At 45.2% G+C, this 20,281-nt stretch overlaps 1 protein-coding gene across 8 annotated transcripts in view; it reads left to right on the top strand.

Moving 5' to 3' along the window:
* The window catches only part of LOC121458873 (receptor-type tyrosine-protein phosphatase mu), a 701,969-nt gene that overhangs the window by 629,096 nt on the left and 52,592 nt on the right, over positions 1-20,281 (top strand). For all 8 annotated transcript variants that reach the window (XM_041668223.1, XM_041668222.1, XM_041668220.1 and 5 more), the window contains one exon: positions 18,391-18,488. In XM_041668223.1, the coding sequence (XP_041524157.1) occupies positions 18,391-18,488 (98 nt within the window). The remainder of the gene's footprint in view (positions 1-18,390; positions 18,489-20,281) is intronic.

The raw sequence follows: 20,281 nt of genomic DNA, 5'->3' as shown, positions 1-20,281 counted from the left end.
CTATGACTAACCTTCCCTGTTGCTGAGGGTCTGTGGCCACGCAGTACGTCCTGACAAGGGTCCAGTGAAAGTTGCTCCTCACCTCACGCTAGAGAAACAGAAAGGGAAAGGAAGAGAAGGGCCTGGGTCCCAACATCTCTTGATGACCCATGACCTCACATGTTGTGATGTCTTCCAAAGGTTCCACCCACTTCTTCCCCCCGGTACCAGGCTAGGAACTAAGGGTCTTTATTGGGGCATGTGAGGGCCAGCTGGGGGACCATTACATCCTAGAAAAAGCAGCTAGCTATGGGTTCCACATCAACAGATCAACGGAGCATGAACTGAAACTATTTGGGGGACCTCATGCATTGCATGTGTCCAGATCTTTCTGCCTTATCATTATCCCCCAAATGATGCAGCATAGCAACCAAGTGTACAGCCTTTGCACTGCAATGTCCTGAGTCTCGTGGCGCTGGTTTAAAGCATTCAGAGATTAGAAGCAAACCGCAACACCTTTGGCCGTAAGAGATTAGAGCATCTCCTGACGTTTGCAGCCTCGGGTTCCTGGCCCCAGTCCACCAGGGACTTGGAGGATGGCTGCATTTGAAATGTAGCTATCAAAAACATAAACAGGGAACCAGATTCACCTAACCCTCAGATAAGCAGCTGCATCTGGCCACTCCCTGTGGTGCTATTGTTGGGCAGCGCTGTGTGTGAAAAGCTCTGGGATTAGACAAGATAAAGACTGTAGGGTCTTGAACCTACCTAATAGGGATGGCTTCATAAAGAAACTGAGTAGTCCCGTGTTCTCACATCACAACCAGGGTCATGAGAATTTAACCCTGCCCTGTCTCTAAACGCTCTTCCTTTTCTGTGACATGGAGTTAGTAACGGCTCCTTCCAAGGTCTCTTACCTGGGCAGATGCACACTCTTCCTTAGAGTGCCCAGTGGGAAGTGCCACAGGCTAGCCCCATACATACACACTTGTCTGACAAGTGCACAGTGGAAAACTGCCACAGGCTAGCCCTTCACGTGCTCTCTCTTTCTTAGAGTGTCCAGTGGAGAGCTGGCACAGGCTAGCTCCACACAGTGGCTGCCAGGACCATGAGCAAGCAGGGCCTGGTGTAGTTTCCTGCAGTCAGGCAAGAAGAATGAGTGCTGAATTGATTCTCAGCACCTTCTGGACCCTGCTGTCTCCAAACTAACCTCATCCGTGCTCTTTGGCATGCACTCTTGGTGCGCTGGTGTGGGTTCTGAGGGCCTTCCAAGTGCTCTGAAGCAGGCGTCACGGCGTCTGATTTAATAACATTGACGGCATCTGGGACTGGCCACTTCTTATAATGCATGTGAAATTTTGGTTGTTAAATGTCCAAAATTCCCCTTAGCTTGTCGATCCAGCAATTTGATTGGTACCCCATGCTTTCCATATCTTCTTCCAAGGAGCTTCCTTAAATATTCCTTCCATAAACATCATATAACTAAATCTCTTTGGAATGTTCAAGATTTCTACGACTAAATAACCATCTCTCCACGCTGTCCTTCAGAACTTTTCTCGATCGATTTTTCTCCACACCCAAGGGGGATGACTCTCTCTGAAGAAAATAACACTAGCAAAACCACTTTGTGCAGAATGAGCTTGAATGACACTTCCCTCCTTGGTAGCCATCTTAGCCTTCCCGTTGCCAGGTGATAATGAGAAGAAGCATCCAGAGGTAGCTGAGGACTGGCAGGTGGAGGCCTGACCTTCACGGAGAAGGTGCAGTGCACTTTGGCCAGACCCTGGAGGCCCGGCCTCGCTGTGGAACGCGCTCACAACTGTTCCCCTCACTGCCCATGGGAGCGACACCTGCAGATCAGGATGCTGGGGTTAGAAAGGTAGACTCTTCTTTCGCATGTATGCCACAAGCATTGAGTAGCTAGTGGCCACAGACGGCCAGTGAGAAAGGCAGCTGGCCATCTTGTCATTGGCACAAGCAGTTTCTGTGTGCTCATGGACGACCTCCCAAAGCCACCAATAATGCTCTATTCTGAGAAGCCAGCGAGACAGGCATAGAGGACTAAGAAAGAGCCAAGTTTTAATTCCTTCCTTACTCTGTGTCCCTCAGTATTTGGTACTAACATAATTCTGGGACAAAATGTACCAAATGTACAAAAAAGTAACAAATCTGCATGCTCTCTCTCACTCTCTCTTTTTAACTTCAACTATAAAGATTAAATTTATTGGAGAAAAACAAAAAAACCTCAACCCAAAGAATGGGATTTTTCATCTCAAGATATCTCCCAGGGATCTACAGATTACAAATCATTTGCATGCTCTCACAGTCTAGATTATTCCCAAGAGGTTATAGTATAGATTGTCACCAGGTTTCTTTAATGCAAAGGCCATCTCTTCCCTCATAGACTTCCCAGACTTCTCAGTATTGATTTCACACCAATATCAGACTTTGGTCTTAATGATAATGTTGGTATTTCCAAAGATGAAAAGGATCTATTTCAAACTTGATATTTTTTTTATTGTATTGTTTTGGGGCGGAGTGTTTGTTTTCAGAATGCTTTTCCTGTCCGCCTGTGTTAGTTCTTTTCTGTCTAGGTTGATGGTCCAGTATGAATATCATCAACATCTGAACGATACATTCATACAACTGTAACATGTCAGATTCATGACTCAGCAAATTGGAGGAGAGTAGGAGAGGGTTTCAAACACCCAACTCGCAGCAAGGGGGTTTGCCAGTGGCTAGGCTAGCTCAGAGCTGATCGTATTTCAACAATCACAGCGCCACTCATGAAGTGGGCGTCAGATGGGATGGTAAACATTAAAAACCACTCGGTGTCCTGACCAGGAGAGCTCCTGCTGACTTCCTGATGGGCACCAAGGGGGTCTGCACGAAACCGGCTTTATTGCTTAGCTGCATTTTAAAAGCTGACTTCAGGAGAATCCTGCTTTAGCCAACATAGGGAAGGAAACCTCAAAAGAAAATCTGTAAGTGACTTTCTCTTATGGTGGGTGTTGTTTGTGAACACTGTCCCTCTTTCTGCCTTCTGCGCTCTCTCTCTCTCTCTCTCTCTCTCTCTCTCTCTCTCTCTCTCATTTTCATGTTTCATCTATATTTTTATCTTTTTTATTTTTTTACGTGGTTCTGGTTTCAATTGGCACACAATTGTGCACACTTACAGGGGGCAGCATAACACTTGAATGTATGTTTGCAATGTGTGGTGACCAGGCCAGAATGACTGAAATTTTCCATGTGTGCCGGGAGCATTTTGAATCCTTTCTGGCCATCCTGAGGTCGTTGTTAATCGCCACCGACGCTTAGTGGCATTTGGTGTGTGGAAGCTCTTCTCTCGGGGTTGATACTGTGGCTCAGTAACAGAAAACTTTGCCAAGATGTGCAGGGTGCTGAGTGCCATCCCCACCCCAGAAGTTGTTCCTCCTCTGCAGCTGCACACTGTACCTCTCCCTCACTCCAAACAAGCCTTTTCCAGAGTGCACTCAAGGCTCCCCCTCTTTCTAGGGAGGCCACTTGACTCTCAGGCCTGGACTACATGCTCAGCCTTCAAAAACAAAATCATTATGTGAGCGTAGAACCCAGCACCTCCCTGATAGCCAGTAGTGCTCCTCACTGCCACGCAACTTAGCAGGTTTTCTATGATACAATCTCTTAATTCTTGTCTCTCAATTGAAACTGCCTTAAGCACCGTCATTTTTACCATGATAAGTTTAAGAAACTATTATTAAAATGATGTCAAATTAACTTCAAGCTGGAAGACCCTCGAGTTCTAATCTTTCACACTGTGACTACAGTCAGTGGGGTCTGGGCTTCTGTTGCCTTTTGGGGTTTTCTCGCTTGTGTGTTATTGTTTTACATTTGTTCCCCCAAAGTTTATGTCTGCTGATTTCCCAACAGTTTGAGTATTTTTATTGGAAAAAGACTCAGCGATAAGAAAGTAAATGAACGGACCCCAAGACTGATATTTATGTCTTTAAAATCAGCTACCTTGGAGATATACACTGTAGTCCAAAGGTCTGAGTTCAAACCTATGCTGTCACAGAAGCTGTCTGAGCCTCCTGAATTTATTGGGGTGGAAACTTAGTATTTGGGAAGTAGCAGTCCATTGGATTCTCTCTACAACGTCTCCTCCATTCCTGCACGTAGCATAGCAGTTTGTTGCCACAAATACGGAGGTAGATGCCTAGGTGCCAGTATTGCCCACAGGTAGTAGATGAGGAACCCAGTCACCGGAAACAGAACAGACCCCAACCTCCAGCACCTCACATTCTGAGGATTAAATTCATTTGTGTAAATGGCGTCTTCATCTGAGCTATTAATTGCTCTCAAGAGAGCATAGCTTCATGCTTAGGGAGGTAGATGCCATGGCATCTAGAGACTAGTAGATGTCATAGAAACATCAAATTACCTCCTCCTGTACTGGCCTTGGACATGCACTGAGCCCACACAGAGTATGCTGCACTAATCAGGTACTAAAAATGTAAATACCCCTTAGTAAATTCTAGAGCCTAAACTTCACTTTTTCCTACATGGAGAAACTAGAACTGAACATCACTAAGAAGGCTTGGCACAGTCTTTAGAGACCATTGCCTTGGGAGACTCAGCATCCAGACGGGCCCTGTGACTCATGCCCTTGGCTTTCTCCCCACCTGCCTTATACTCAGAGACTGCTGCTGGCTATCATCATGGTATCAAGCCATACTGGCAGAGAGCACACAGGTAGATCTAGAAAAGGAACACCAGGTAGAAATGTCTGTGTCTATCAGGCAACACTGGGACAGCCTGGCAGGTGATGACAGAGGGTTGTTCTGAAGCAGGACGAGTGACAGGGTCATTCACTGATTCAGTGAGTAGTACCAAGCAACTGGTCAATGGCCCACACCATGCGGATGCTTGGTAGAAGGGCGAAAATGTGTGAGAATACAAGACTTAGCCAGGTGAAAAGAAGAGGTCACGCTGGCCCCACAAGGCCTCTGCCCTGGGGAATACATAACTATCATATCCACAGTGACATGTCTATCTCTTTCTTCAGGCAAGGGATGCCCAGATCCTAGTCCACAGAATACTTTTCTTTAGGTATGTCTTCAGAAACAGCCTGACTCATGTAACTGATCTGACTTAGCACTGTTCCTGTTTGCACAAGTAGTCGTCCCCCGCCAGACCCCGGCCGCCCAGTGTGCCTTATTGAATTAATTTTGATTGCCATCTTTGGTCCATTATTTGAGAAATGAGAAGTCTGAAGCTTTTGACTCCAGAGATTTGTGTCTGGGGACCAACGTCACTGTGAACACGACAGATATAAGAGTGATGGTGTCTAGAGGGGACGGAGATTACAGAGCCTCAGTCACCCACAAAGAGGAAACCACTCCAGTGGCTTCTTCCTGTGGGGACAGAAGCCTGGTTTTCTCATGCTTTCATTCTCTCTGTGTTCCAGACAGATGAGCTGGCTTCTGCATCCCTAGCTCAGAATCCACCCCCAGGCTTGGGTGTAGTCAACACAGGGCTCTCAAGAGTTCACACGACTTTCAGTGGCAGCCATTCTCGAAGTGGAAGGTTCTCGAGGCCCCTGTACCTATTACACATACTTCACTCTGTAAAGAACCATTTGTCCCCCACATCCTGGCCTCTAAGTGGAGATGACCACTTGAAATTATTCCCCAGTAGAATTGAAAGAGCTGGTTTCATTCATAAAAATCTCAGCCTTCGCTGACAACATTTGTTTCTCTGCCCCCAGCACCCAGGTGCCTAGTTTTCCACCTCTAACTTCTCTGTCACTCCTGGTCCTGTTTCTCCTGGCTGAGTGGTTCCTACGTCATCAGCCAGTTACAGGTCGTGTTATGGACTCGTTTGTTTTGGCCTCTTTGAGACTAGTGAAATGAAGCACTCTTCAGCTTTCAACGCTAAAGGGGGCCAGGGCTTTGAAAAAAAAATCATGTGATTTCCCACAAACAGCGATCGCCAAGCTAAGGATTCCAGCCACATTTACAGGAGGCAAGCTGCACCGTGCACTTGTTTCTGTCCATTTTAGTATGCACAGTTGCGATGACAGTTCATCCAGAAAATTCCTTTTAACAACCCAAGTTTATATCCAGAGTTATTGGCCCAACTGACCAATGATCTAAATCGTAGATGTCTCTCGGGCCCATATTCCTAATAAACCCACACTGAGAACACTTAAAGACACATTCAGACTAAAACGAATAAACAGAGGAATGAGATCCCAGCCACCTATGTCCTTATGGGACATAAGTATGTCCCGAAATAATGGGGCTTCGGCTTAATTCAACCAGAATAATGTAAAGTCAGGTGATAGTCATGCATAAATGCTCTTTATTTGTTTGTAATTTTTTATTTTCCTCTACGTTATTTTTGGTATGTTTGTGGGATATAGTTTCTGTCTACATATGCATCTCAAGGTAATCATACCAGGGTAGTTAGTCTGTCCGTCATCCCAGATGCCTATCATCCTTTTGTGGGAAGGACATTAAAGATCCTATGCTATAGCTATCTGGAACACACAGCCCGTGTTTATTACAGCGTCTCTGTTAATGGCCACGATACAGAGCCAGTGTGTCTATTGGCGAATGGATGTATTTTTGAAAATATAATATTTTCAATCGGTCAGACACTTAGAGATGAACATTACATGCTCTCTCTTACACATTAGATTTGAAACCATCCCAACAAAGGCTTTTTAAATCTTTCAGAGGAATTTAGGTTTATGTCTCATATGAAGTTAAAAGACACAAAATACCAAGGTTTACAATTGTTAAAAAAAAAAAAAAACACTTTTTAGTTTCCCAGTCCATCCTCTTTAATTTTGGGGGATGTTTAGTAGAAAGAGTTGGAACTTGAGGAAGAAATGTATTTAAGTGACCTCTGTCCCTATATGTGGAATCATGTCTGCAGAAGTAGCCACCAACTTTGTGGACAGCTGAGGAGAAAGTCAAAACCATGTGACAGACCTACTCTTCTAAGGAACATTTAGTTCAACAGGGGATTAAATACATAGATACTTGAGGTCCCTCTTTTTTTCCAGGTTCATCCCTTTGAAATGAGAGTTATAACTTCATTTCCACATATGCTCCACGGTGCTGGCTTTTCTGGGCCTCAACACCATGCACCTTACAAAGCCAAGCCATTCCTTTGAAATACCAGGCCGTTCAAAGCTCAACAACTGGCTTCATCTCTCTTCCAAATACTGGGCTCAGCACAGGGTCACAAAGTCGTCGGTAACCTCGGTATGACAGTGTGGAGCTTTTCTTGGGGTAGTACCAGGGTGGCTACTTTGTGGGGTTACTGTCCAGTGGGGATCTTTCTTAGACGGTTTATCTGCCATGTTTAGTGGGTTAGGAAGCAATGAGTGACATTTCAGTTTCCTCTGTCTCTTGTCTCCTCATCTAAAATTCACTGCTAGAAATTTCCCAATGCTGGGCCTTATACCGCCATGGAGTGTTTGAGAGTACCTGCCCTCCGCGACGTCTAGGGAACCAATTTATCTCCATTTTATTCATTTATTAGGTGGATTCTCTTTTTGTTAAATAAAAGAAGATCCCACTTGTGTACTAAGGAAGGCTTAATTAAAGAGGATGGGAACTAACGAGAGCCTTTATTCCTTTGGCAGCCGCCCCTAAAGCAGGGTTTTCTCTCCACTGTTCCTGTGTGACAGAAAGCAACCAGGTCCTCTGGGCTGCCAAACCACTCCACTCTGAGTGCTGCTGTTCTCTTTCTCTCCTTGGTCATCTTCTCCCTGCACAAGTACCTGGCCTCAGTCTCTAAGAGTTCTCTCTGGAGACCGACACTGATGGAGACTCTGGGCCACAGTCAGTAGGAGGCTCTTGTGTTGCGGATACATGTCACAAGCTTCCTGTGGCTAAAGCACTTTGTCCTGTGCCCCCTCCCAGCTCCCCCTGCACATGGCATGCAACCTGTGCCAGGCAGGGATCAGGGACCAAAAGTCCCAGCAGAAGCAATGCCAAGCACTGCCTTGTAGACAGATTGTTGCTATCCGCCACGCAGCACCCCTTCAATCCTTGCCTGTGGTGCAGTTGGTCATCAGGGGCCCAATCTGTACCAGATCTGTTTTGTCTGTCTCCGCCTTCCAGATCAAGTGCTGCAGAAACCTCTGCATTCCCAGTCCCAGGGTACTCCTGCAAGCTGAAAGGGCTTGTTCAGCTGCAGCAGAGGCATGATTCTGGAACAATGCTGAGCGTAGTCCGTAGAGAGTAAATCCAAGTAACAATCTGCCTAGATGGAATTCCCAGAAACGCCCTGAGACGTGACAATACCGGGTTATGTGAGCAGTTCTCCACCCTTGATTTCACTCCTAACTCTACTTTGCGTATACAGCGTGGTCACGGTCTGACCTTTGAATGTTGGCATTAGCATTCCGTCTGTATACACGCATGCTTTGAGTCAGTAACTGGTCCAAGACACCCTGCACCCTGAGAGGCCTTAAAGGAGAGCGGTTACTAGACAGTTACTATATGGATTTTATACGGTTACTATATAGTAACTATATGATTACTCGATGGGTACCATAGAGTTAGAGTGTGTAGCTTGAAAGCCAACTTTGCCAGCAGATTACTATATGGTTACCATATGGCTGCTATATAGTTACTATAGAGTTAGAGTGTGTAGCTTGGAAGCCAGATTTGCCAGAGGTTAATATATAGTTACTATATGCAATTACTACATGATTGCTATATGGCTACTATACAGTTACTATATGATTACTATAGAGTTAGAGTGTGCAGCTTAGAAGACAGCTTTGCTAGCAACCTCCCAGACAACATTAACTACCACTCTACCAACCTTACAATGTTACCAATCTCTCAGTGGCAGAGGGAAGTCAGGCTTTGTCCCAAACATAGTGCAAACCCACAGGATACTCACAGACTGTCATGAAAACAATACACCCTGCACCTGTCAGTGCTCCTTCCCTGTGCCTAAGAGAATCACTGTGCTTCACCCACATCCTTTACTCCCTTCAAAGGTGCTCGGCACCGTGAACTTTTGAACAAAGGTAAATTGGGGTTAGTAGACAATTAGCTTCATCACAAACTGGAAGCAACATTTTTCACCTTAAAAAAAAATGTTTGAAACACTGCCCATGCCCACACTGTAACACACAAACACACACATCCAGTATGGACATACAAACAAAACCAAAGGACTCTTCTATTCCCTCTACACAAGAAAGCAAACTTAGATCTCAAAGATATTTCATTTTCTTGTGTAACGATATTGGGGTTCTGGGTGGGCAAAAGAAGGTAGTCTGAAATTCAATTTACAGTCTTAAATTTTTCTTCATCCTTTTTTTAAAATTTTTACTGGGACTTATTATATAGTTAATAACATTTCAGAAATGCCTAGACTTTATTCTGCTAAAGATAAATTCAAGAAAAAGAAAACCATGAAAGTATATAAAACATAAGAGAGAAGAAAGGAATTATAATAATAGCTAATTATACAGAAGTAAGCTTATTATACCTAGTGTAGGACAATACTGGTTTTTAAAATGGGAAAGTAAAGATCCGAACTGATCTATCTTAGGACTTCTAAGGAAGACCATGGTGGTCAGTTGACTGTATCTTTAGTAAGAGACCCATGGAGCTTGGGGGATGGCTCAGAACGTGGAGTGCTGGCCTTGCAAGCATGAGGATCTGAATTCAGATCTCCAGAAATCACATAAAAAGACAGGCATGAAGGCATGTGCCTGGAGTCCCAGCACTGATCATAAGGAAGGCAGACACAGGCAATCCCAACCAGCCTGGCCAGCATGGTAAAGGTCCAGGCCAGTGAAAGACCTTGTCTCCAACAAAAGGTAGATGGCACCCGAAGATATCTGTGGTTGTCCTCTGACCTTCTCACACACACAAATGTCAGGCCCACAGGTATCCACAAACCCCCACGCAAACAATATACATACACATGTATCAAAAAGATTATATATATTGTGTGATTGTTCAGACTTTAAAGTATTTACTAATTATTTTTAATTGACAAAATGAAGGGAGTAAAAACTGAGTTACTAACCTAGATAAGAGTTGAAGAGTTATAATTGCAATTGAGCTTCTGGGGATATGTTTATTGTTGTGGGAGATGCTCTTGTACAGTACGAAGATTTGTTATGCGTATTGGTTTAGTAAAACTCTGATTGGCCAGTAGCCAGGCAGAAAGTATAGGCAGGGCAACAAGACTAGGAGAATTCTGGGAAGAGGAAAGGCAGAGAGATGCAGCCAACAACAAGATGTAGAGGAAACAAGATGAGAATGCCTTACTGAGAAAAAGTACCAAGTCACATGGCTAAACATGGATGAGAATTATGGGTTAATTTAAGTTTAAGAGCTAGTTTTAATAAGTCTGAGCTAGACCAACCAGCAAATAATTAATATAAGCCCCTATGTGTTTATTTGGGACTGAATGGCTGTGGGACCAGGTAGGACAGAAACAGCCATCTACTATGTGTGGGTGTATGTGAATGTATGTATATATGTGTGTATGTATGGCCAAGTGGCTTATACACATTTATAACTTGCTCCTAGTTAAATCCAACTAAGCCTTTCACTGTTGAATTCGAGGTTCATATGTTCTCGTGACACTCCGAAACCAATAGTTGAAGCTAGCAAGAGAAAAGCATGAATCATTTCATTTGCATTTCAGCCTAAAAGGAGAGGTGTGGGTGAAATGGACAATCCGCACGTGGCCATTGTGGTGTAGAGGAAAAGAACAGCTGAACGGTACAGCAGGAAAAGTGGGCCAAGCTTCGTGTGTGAGAATAGCACGCATGCACACTTCAGGTGTGAGTAGCATACTTTGGGTATGAGATTAACACGTGCACACTTCGCGTATGAAAGTATCACACATGAACGCTTCAGGTGTGAGAATAACATATATGCAAGTCCCTGTAGAAGTACAGAAAGCAGTCTGTACATGCTAGTCAGAGTGAGCCATGGGCAGGAGAACCATTGTGTGGAAGTCGCGTGAATTTATAAAGCGTCTGACCTCACTGTTTAAGTGACAGCTTCTGACGCTGCTTCTCCAAAGGTGTGTTTTACTATAACTTTGATGCCCACCCAGTTCCTCTTCTTGTGCACTTGCCGCTTAAAATTCCAGGGGACTGGTGAACAATAGCCCCTTAGTTCTAGACAGGAAGAGGTTTTGCCTTGGTGCTGGACTTGAAATCTGTGTTTTGTCATGCAATCATGTCCATTTTCAAACTCAGCTAAACTCGGATGCTCTCCAGTTTTTCCCGTCACAGAATCACTCAGCATTAGCCCCTCATGCATTAGGGGCTTTCCTTGTTTCTTGTAGCCATTTTCTCTTTGAGTTTGGAAAATGAGCAAATCGGACCCCATGTACCCAGCCATCTCAGCGTCGGCTTTTTTTTTTTCTACAGCTGAAGCCAAAGATTATTCATAAAATTCTGCATTTTGCCGTAAGTAGCCTCGGGGGAGAGCAAATGCATCTATCAGATAAGTGATGTTAAAGATGATTAACGGGAAAGCCAGCTGTGCTCCGTGTCACCGTTATCACTTCAGTCTGTAAAGCACAGTGGCACATTTTACCTTTTGCATTTGGCTTCTGCAAAAACGAAAAGCAACTAAATATGAAATTATGAGTCTGAGCGTTGTGGCGCTATCACACTGGAAAACGGCATAAAGTTTTGCCGTCAAAACTTACTCGGGAGCCACTGAAGGGATGTCTAATCTCTGGCTGTTGAAAAACCGACTGTATAAAACCTATTTTAGTTTATCGCCAACAGCAACAGTACCAACAACGGATCAAAAATTTAAGTCCACTTTTATGTAGGCAGCAGGAGCTTTACAATTAATGCACAAGTCCCAGGCTTGGCTCTTCTCACGCCCATGCTGCACCCTGCATGGTCTTCGGTTCTGATGGGATGAACCTGTACACCAAAGCAGAAGCTAGGCCAGTGTCAGCCAAGTACCGTGGATTATCAGTAGCTCTGCCACCTCAGGGTTTGTGACCCCTGATCCACGCTACAGCAATCGATCGTGATGTGGGACAGCCCGTAGCTCAATATCCTCACCCATTCAAAGGGTCTTAGTGTACCATAGGATTTTCCAAACTCCATCCATCTCTGGTTTTATAAATACTGCTTTTTCTTTTATTTCTTTAATTATCTGTTTGAAAGATAGAAAAGAGAGAGAGATCCTGTGCAGGCCAGAAGGCAAGTTTTGGAGGTCTCCTTTCTCTCTGACAAGCATGTCTCCATTGCTCTGTGTCCTGTGCTGCCTTCTCTGGGCTAGCTAGCTGGTCAGCAATTGTCTGGCCATTCTCTTATCTCCACTCCCCCTATCTCTTCCTAGGAGTGCTGGGATTACAGGTGCGCACCCCTGGGTTCCAAGGATTGAACTCTGGTTGTCTGTCTGGAGTGGCAAGCACTTTTTCCACACCGAGCCACCTCTCAGCTCCAAACTTCTTCTCTGAATGCACGTGGCTCACGGTGCTGCCCTTGTTCGTCACGATTTGTGTTCTCTCCATCGTTGTATCTGGCCAGCCGGTTTCCTCTGTCTACTCGAAACACTGACATATGTCTCAAATATGCAAGAGGTTCAGACGATCCTCAGACTCAGTCCCATTTCTGCTCCTCTCAGCCCTCTGTGCCTTTTCCTCCCGTCGTCTTTTCTATGGTTGCTGGCGCCAGGTTTCAGTGATGGTTGAGCCGCATCGGTAGGAACTGCCACAGTGCAGTTTCTACCCTAGATCTACTCAGACCATCCACCATACCCTCTCCTGTTGGAACTCTCCTCTCTACCCAGGCATGGGATCCATCAGGTCAGTTGTCTCCCCCCTTGTATGTCTTTAATATCTATCTTCTCTCCATAAGCTCATGATTCTTCAAGAAAGCCCATCTCTTCACAAGAGAGCTCCTGTGTGTCCCCTTCTTCTCTCAGGTATTAAGACAATGGCAGGACATTCCACCTTGACCAGGACTGCTACCCCAGCCTTCATTTTCAGTCTTCTTCATCAGGGTCATGGTTAAGACTCAGCAGTCTTCAGAAGCAGATCCCTGCTTCTGCGCCAGTATGCTATCCCTCCGCCCACGCGCCAATATGATATCCCTCCGCCCACACTCCAGTATGATATCTCTCCACACACTTTATCCACAGTTTGACCCATTTCTATTTCCTGGTCTCCAGACATCCTTCTTATATCCCCAAAAGAAAGTTTGAAAAAACTTATCTGGCTCTCTTTCAACATTTTGAGTTTATATTTAAAACTAAGGACATGCAAGATGGCTCACAAAGTAAAAGCATTTGGCTTTAAACCTGGAGCCCAGGATGCACATGATGGAAGGAGAAAATTAGGTTTCACAAGTTGTCTTCTGACTTCCATATAGGAGCTGTGGTGTGCACACGAATGCGTGTGTGCGCACACACACATAAAAATAATTTAAAACGTAATCTTTTCTCAAGCCTGAGAGTTTATCAATTGCAGGCATATCTCCCCAGATAAAATGCGGATGTGTGTAACCAGAATGAGTATTTTGTGAGATGTGTTAGATATATCTTTCCTATCTTATGTAGATTAAAGCAAATCAAATCTCCAGATCTAAAAGAAAACACGTGAAACCTTATCCTTCCATTTAGTGGAAGAAAATGAGGCTCCCTGTAAGACATTCCGGCTCCACTTAAAAGATAATCATTGCAGCTTCTTCCACTTTAGGAGTGCTGAACTCAGGGCATCCCACAGTGAGCCAAAATACCAAGTTTGACCCTCACAGCAAGATCTCTGGAAAGGCAGGGAGGCCTGCCTTTCTAGGGTCAATATTCCAGCTGTATTTTTTCCCACTCCTGTAGTTTTCACTCCCGGGTAATGCCCACAACCACACTGAGATGACCAAAGGGCTTGTTTAGTGCTAGAAAGGCAATTACGCATGCAGGCTTCTTGGGGAGGTCGCTTTCTGCAAAGTCCACATAGACATTAAATACTGGAGCAATAAAACTAGAAAAGCTGTCCACAGTGCCTTTAGAAGGTCTCTGTGTCTCTGAGGCTCTGCGGAGCTCAGTTGGAAGTTGTCCTGGAACATGGGCCTTACCGCACCTGCTCAGGGAGGGCATGTGCCTGGAATCATCTCTTCCTTAGACAATGACAGGCCTCTATAAAGAGGGGGAGTCGCTGGTACTGCTCATCCTTGCCCCCTGGTATTGCTAGGAGAATCCCAGACAAAATACCTAGCCCCCCAAACCAGGTTGAGGCTGAACTGGCACTGTGGGGGCTGCTTCATAGACCTACAGATGATTTACAGAAGAAAACTTGGAGGAAACCACACTGTTGAGAGCCTCTTCAGTATTTTACCTGTAAGGGCTGCTGCCATCAAAGGTGACCCTGAAGGGAGGGAAACAGGAAGCCTGTGCCCTGGGGAAACTCTAGGTGGCTCTGAAGAGCTGACAGCTCACAGAGAAATGCCTGAGCTTGCAGTCCTCATGAAGGTGAGTGTTTTCTGCCTCAGAGGGAGAGCAACCAACAGGTTAAAGGAGAAAGCTGACCTGATGCTAAGCCACTCTGCAAAGGGCTTTTCTGTGCAGGCACCACAGGTTTTCCGGCTGTCTTCCCCTTGTAATTATACTGGAAGCTTGCTAAGTGATTCTCTCGATGGCCCTGGGATGGACCAGAGTCAGGCTACCCTTCAGCCTCTCCACTCTAGTCCTCTTGTGGCTGAATGAGGAGGATGGTGAGTTGGAGGCCAGCTGCTCTAAGACCCGTCCTGTCTTGGGAGGAAGGGAGGGAGGAAAAGAAGGGAAGGGAAGGGAAGGGAAGGGAAGGGAAGGAAGGAAGAAGGAAAAGAAGGAAAGAAAGGAAAGACAATCTCAACTCCACGACCTCCTAGCTGTGGGATCCAGCCACTTACTGTGCTTCTCCGAACCTGGCAGAGATCTGAGGGCAGGGACAAGGGACGGTCAGTCTGGTTTCTTAGGATGGTGAATTTTAAATTTAATGAGATAATACACTTAAAGTACTTCCAACAGTGCTGGGGAAATAAAACTCCCTCAAACGATGTTAAATTTTATTCTGTGTATCCTGGAGCAGCATTGATATTTATACCTTGCTTTTAAAAGCTCAAATAAGGCACTGTGAGTGTTCAGAGGACCTTGACTTCTCAGCAGCTCTACTTAACAGGAAAGCATGCTGTATAGAAATCCAGATGTGAAAGGAAAAGCAGTGTAGCTTGCCTACCAGGGTTTGAAATTATAATTTGTAATATCCCTCACCTCCCATGAACTAGAGAACTCATCTTACACAATAGAGCCCATCCTGGAGTGTCTTTCACTTGGGCTTTTGATTGTATCTCAGCTTCCTTCCTGTGTCCACATTCTTTGCGAGGCCGGGTGGTGGTGAGTGTCCCCTCCACACGCTTCCTTCTCAGTGCGTGCCAACCCGAGTGCGGGAAATGGAATGTCTTGCTGATCTGCTGCTGTTGAAATTCCTAGACCTTACCTGTCAGATGACATCGTCTGGCAGGAGGATAACAGCTGAGCTTCCCATTCCAGCCCATTATGTGAGCGTCTGTGAATGTTGCGCCACAGCACATGGCAGTGGCCTCCACTCAGCCAGAAGCGGTGGAAATCCCATGCATGGCGGCCAGTCATACCTGTTCAGAATCTGAGAGAGATGGCTCGCAGAGCCCTTTCTGCTCTTGTGGATTCCCCATCCACGGACAAGCCCTTAGGGAAGTTCCCAGTGACCCTAGAGACGGGTCTAGACTCATCAGTAGACTCGGAGCACTGCTCAGTGGAGATTGGCTGGCAAGGAGGAATTTTCTTTGACCACCAGGGTAATAATAGGCTGCGCTAAGTTGCAAAGCAAAGCCTTGGGCAGGGAAGCTTAGAAGTCAGGAGCAACAGTTCCATGTCAATGCCCCAAGGTAGTCCCTGAGGACTGAGTGATAAACCCCCTGGGTCTGAAATGAGTCCCCTAAAGGATGACCCCTTTCCAGAACTAGAAGAGGGAAAGACCATGGGTCCTCAAGCTTCTGTAGATGGTCATAGAAGCATAAATTGAGAAGGAAGTCAAAACCAGGACTGGTCGTTAGAATTCCTCATGTATATGCAGCCTTATACACACACACACACACACACACACACACTCACTCACTCACTCACGCTACTGTGTGACAGGGAGGATTCCTCATGTGCACTCAGCCTTACACACACCCACACACACAAACTCACACTACTGCATCATAGGCATTCTATAAAGAAACGCACTAACATCAGATATCGTGTTTCCTCCATGAGGGAAGATTTCAATTAAATAATCACAGGGTATTACTTGCTATGAAGGACTAAGCAAGAAGTACTTTGAACAGCACAACAAAGGGTCATGGTCTCGAATACCCTGGGAAATATCCTGGGGGCATAGATAGGAGAGCTCAAAGATGTTGGAGCCCTTGACTCATCCTTGACTGTTGCCATGGTTATCAGAACTATTTCTCCATGTTTCGGTGTACGTCAGAGGCCTGTGTGCCTAACGAGGCCACTGCCCTGATTCAGGGCTTTTTTTCACATTAGGAAGGCTTTGCACGGAGATAGACTCCATGCAGGATTTCCCTCCTGAATAAGTAACAAGCTGTTAAGTACACAAGGAAAGCGAGGGATGGGTGACTGATAGAAGCTGATGTTTCCGTGTCCCTCCTGTAGCCTGAGATTAAAGTCTCCGAAATCTTCAGCCTCTGCGGCAGGACAATGGCTGAGATGGCTAGTGTCACTTCACAGGTGGTGGCATGTGTGTCCCCATCTCCAAACAGATTCGAGGCAGACGTGGGGCAACTGAGCCCATTGTTGTAAGAGTATAAGGCTGTGCTGTCAGAACAGCATGGGGAGAATTATAGTTGGTGTGCCCGGGGACAAGGGGAACAAGCTGGACAGCTGGAACAGGAGGCTCTACACCATAACCATTGCCAATTGGGTCCAGAGGAGTGGAGGGACTGAGGGGACCCCCTCGGCATGCTGCCATTACTGCGACCAAACATGCACAAGAGATAAACATTAACAAATGCATCTTGTTTCCAGTCTGTTGCTTTGTTGTTTATCAAATGCTTGAATTCCATGGGTCCTCAAGATCACCTTGAGAGCTGTCCGTGTGCTCATCTCAAGATGGCCATACTGAGGCTCACAGTGACCAAGTGATTCATCACGGGTCACACAATTCCACTTGACACACCGGCGAAGTAAATAACCCATTAGTGTCAAGATACTATACTACAAGAGGGTGGCGGTTCTAAGTGTGCCTGAGCATCGGTGTGCGTCTCCATAGAGGATGTGCCTCTCCAAGCCTTTAACCCTGCATTTCTCTCATCTCCGCGCAGTTTTTCTTGTCTTCTGTATCCCGTCAGTTTTACAGCCCCAAGTATGTATGGTCTTGAGGCACTTTGGGGTATTATTTTTTTTTAAGCTCTGGTGAATGGTGCCACAGTCGTAGGCAGCGCTAATTGGACTCAATGAGTTGTTTTCTAAAAATAAGTGAGAACGGGGAATAGGACATGGGGGAGGGAAGCTTTGTTAGGAGGCAAGGAGAATTGGACAGGATGGATATTATAAAGGTATATTGGACGTGTGTAAAATATAGAAGTTTGAATTGAAAGAGCATTTAAATTTCACCTTTCTGCACCTGTGATATCAGCCCTAGCATTTTGTAACACATATCCCGCCCCCACGGGTTTTTTTTTTTTTGTTTTCTTGTTTGTCGTTTGTTGTTTGTTTTTTTTTTTTGTGGGGGATGGGAGTAAAATGCCAAGCCCCAGGAAAGAGTTCTGAATACTCAGATCTCAAAGGGTAAGGTCGCAGGTGCCTGGCCACATTCTACCATGTTCCATGGGATGCACAATGGCTGCCTTAGACCCGTAGCTTCTCTCTCACTTTAGAAAGTCTTGTGGAAAGAGAGAATGGATTAATTTGACTGATGGCACCAAAGAAGAAAAAATATTAGGAACAAGGAAAGGCCATCTCTCCTACTGAGGCTCATTTCATTCCACGTTTCACTTCCCTGGGAGAGCAGCCAATTGTTAGCAGCAAGAGTAATGTCGGCCGTTTTTTTTTAAATTCCACTCTTGAGTATTATGGAGATAAATAACTAAATGATGGAGAAATCACTTTCTTTCGCGGTAGTGGTTTAAGAGGAGTAAAGAGAACTCAAAATGCAGATAATATTGGAAGACGTGAGAAAAAAAAAGAGTCAGCCATGAGTGGAACATTGGCTCCGGCTGTAGGTACAGTTGCAGAAGGAGTTCCTCTCTGTACGGCTGCTGTCGAGAGGCATCTCGCTAAAAGCAAAGGGGGGGGGGGGGCGGGGGCGGGTGGATGCACAGGCTTCTTTGAAGTCCCAGCAATGCTCCAAGGGGAAATGACGCCTCTGCTCTGTTTTTCCCAGGGCCCATGCAGGAGACCATATATGACTTCTGGAGGATGGTGTGGCATGAGAACACGGCAAGCATCATCATGGTGACCAACCTTGTGGAAGTGGGAAGGGTAAGCCAACCCGTGCTCTGCAAATGGCCTTTGGTCCCTTGTTGGGTCCGTGATCCAGAGACATGAATCATGCTCTTGAAGGATTGCACATACTCCAAAAGAAAACTTACCCACCCCAGCTTCTCCAATTGCTTTCCACGGTGGTTATACATTTTCAGTAAGCACAGTCTGGATGGCTCTCGTTTGCCGAAATAGCAACAGACAGGGAATGCACTCAGGATTTAAAAGCTGTCGTTATCTGGTTATTTTGAGCACGCAGTACCTCGAAGCATTGATGCTGGTTGTTGGGTGTCAAAACCCTGTGGATGCTACAATAGACATGACAACATTCTGTATGTCAGGGGAATTGGCCCTAACAATAGTGTGCATGGTTGGGATATATCTGTGGATTAGAAACCTAGCATGCTGTCATGCTTCGGTATGCCTTGGTGTTGTAACCTATCAAGCTGGAGCCAAAATCCACCCCAAAGTTCTTTTATTCCTGTCTCTAGTGACTGTTTATGAGTTTTCATTTTGTTTAACCAGAAAGCTGATGAGCGGTGGTAATCTTAGCAATGGCATCAGATTACCTCTGGAGCGCAAATTTTAAATGAGCAAAGATAAAGGGTACAACAGCCTTATAATGGGTTCAATTCCGTGGTGATGCTCAGCCCAAATAAAGAGCCCATTACTTCTTAGGGAAGTTGCTATTTATATCCAGCAAAGGCAGCCTGGTAGTTGTCCTAGAACTGAATCATTGAAGCAAGAACCTTAAAGGGGGGTGGTGCTTAAGATTTCGAGACGGGTGTCAGGAGGCACAACCAAATACAACAATTGTCTCAGAAGAAGATCTCAGTAAGTGGAATATACTGAATATTCTAGAAAAGGTGACAGACTAGATAACCGGACCGTCAACAAACATCTTGAAATTCTAGATGAGTCACGCTTATTTTTTTTTAAAAGCTCATATACATCATATGAGTATGTAAGTAGAGTTGTTTAAAATATGCAACTTAATACTCATGAATGCAAGACACCACAGACCTGAAGTACACTCGGATGGAGACTGAAGTGGGCCCAGAAACAGGCAGCGGAGCTCTGTGTCTATCTTGGTGAGAGGTACCCTGATTTTGAAGCCAGTGACAGTCAAGAGATGACATCTTAGGTCCCTCGGGGTTAACATAATATCCAAACCTGTGGGGGTGGATGGTCAGATAGAAGTCAAACTGGGGGAGGAAGTGGGAAAGAGGGGAGAGAAGGGAACATCCACTTGCCCTGGGAAAATGACAGTAGCATTGCTCCATCTTCATTTAAGATCCCAGGAAACTGAACCTGAGCCGAACTCATGGGTCAAGAGGTCAAAAAGGAGTGTCTCAGAGAGTCACCCCCATGTCTATAGGGTCATGAATTCAATCAACATACCATCCACAAAAAGAAAAAAAAGGAAAAAATAAGAAAGCATCTGCATTCAACATGTGCGGACTTATCCCTAGACAAAAGAGTGAACCTGTTGACATTACACTGCATTGAGTATCCCAACGCATGTATATAGGAGGACGTTGCCTAAGTTCCATGGAAATGGTCTAGCAGTTTACATAAAGGAGACCCCAGGGGAATCGTAGAGCCAATTCCCCATTGATATTGAAGGAGGAGTATATAAACTCACAGGATGCAGATAAAACGAATATAAAAGTTCCTAGATGCCCTTTATTAAAAGAAAGATGAGACTTCTAACTCAAGAAAGTGGACACAGTAAAACCAAAGAGAAATAAGAAAGTAGAGAAGAAATTTATTAAATTATAGTAATAAATATT

This window comes from Microtus oregoni, unplaced genomic scaffold (genome assembly GCF_018167655.1).
Source record: "Microtus oregoni isolate MIOR12 unplaced genomic scaffold, Mior012 000018F_ref0000195, whole genome shotgun sequence".
NCBI classification, from domain to species: Eukaryota; Metazoa; Chordata; class Mammalia; order Rodentia; family Cricetidae; genus Microtus; species Microtus oregoni.
The sequence above is the reverse complement of the archived record's forward strand: the minus strand, read 5'-3'. Positions and strand labels throughout refer to the sequence as shown.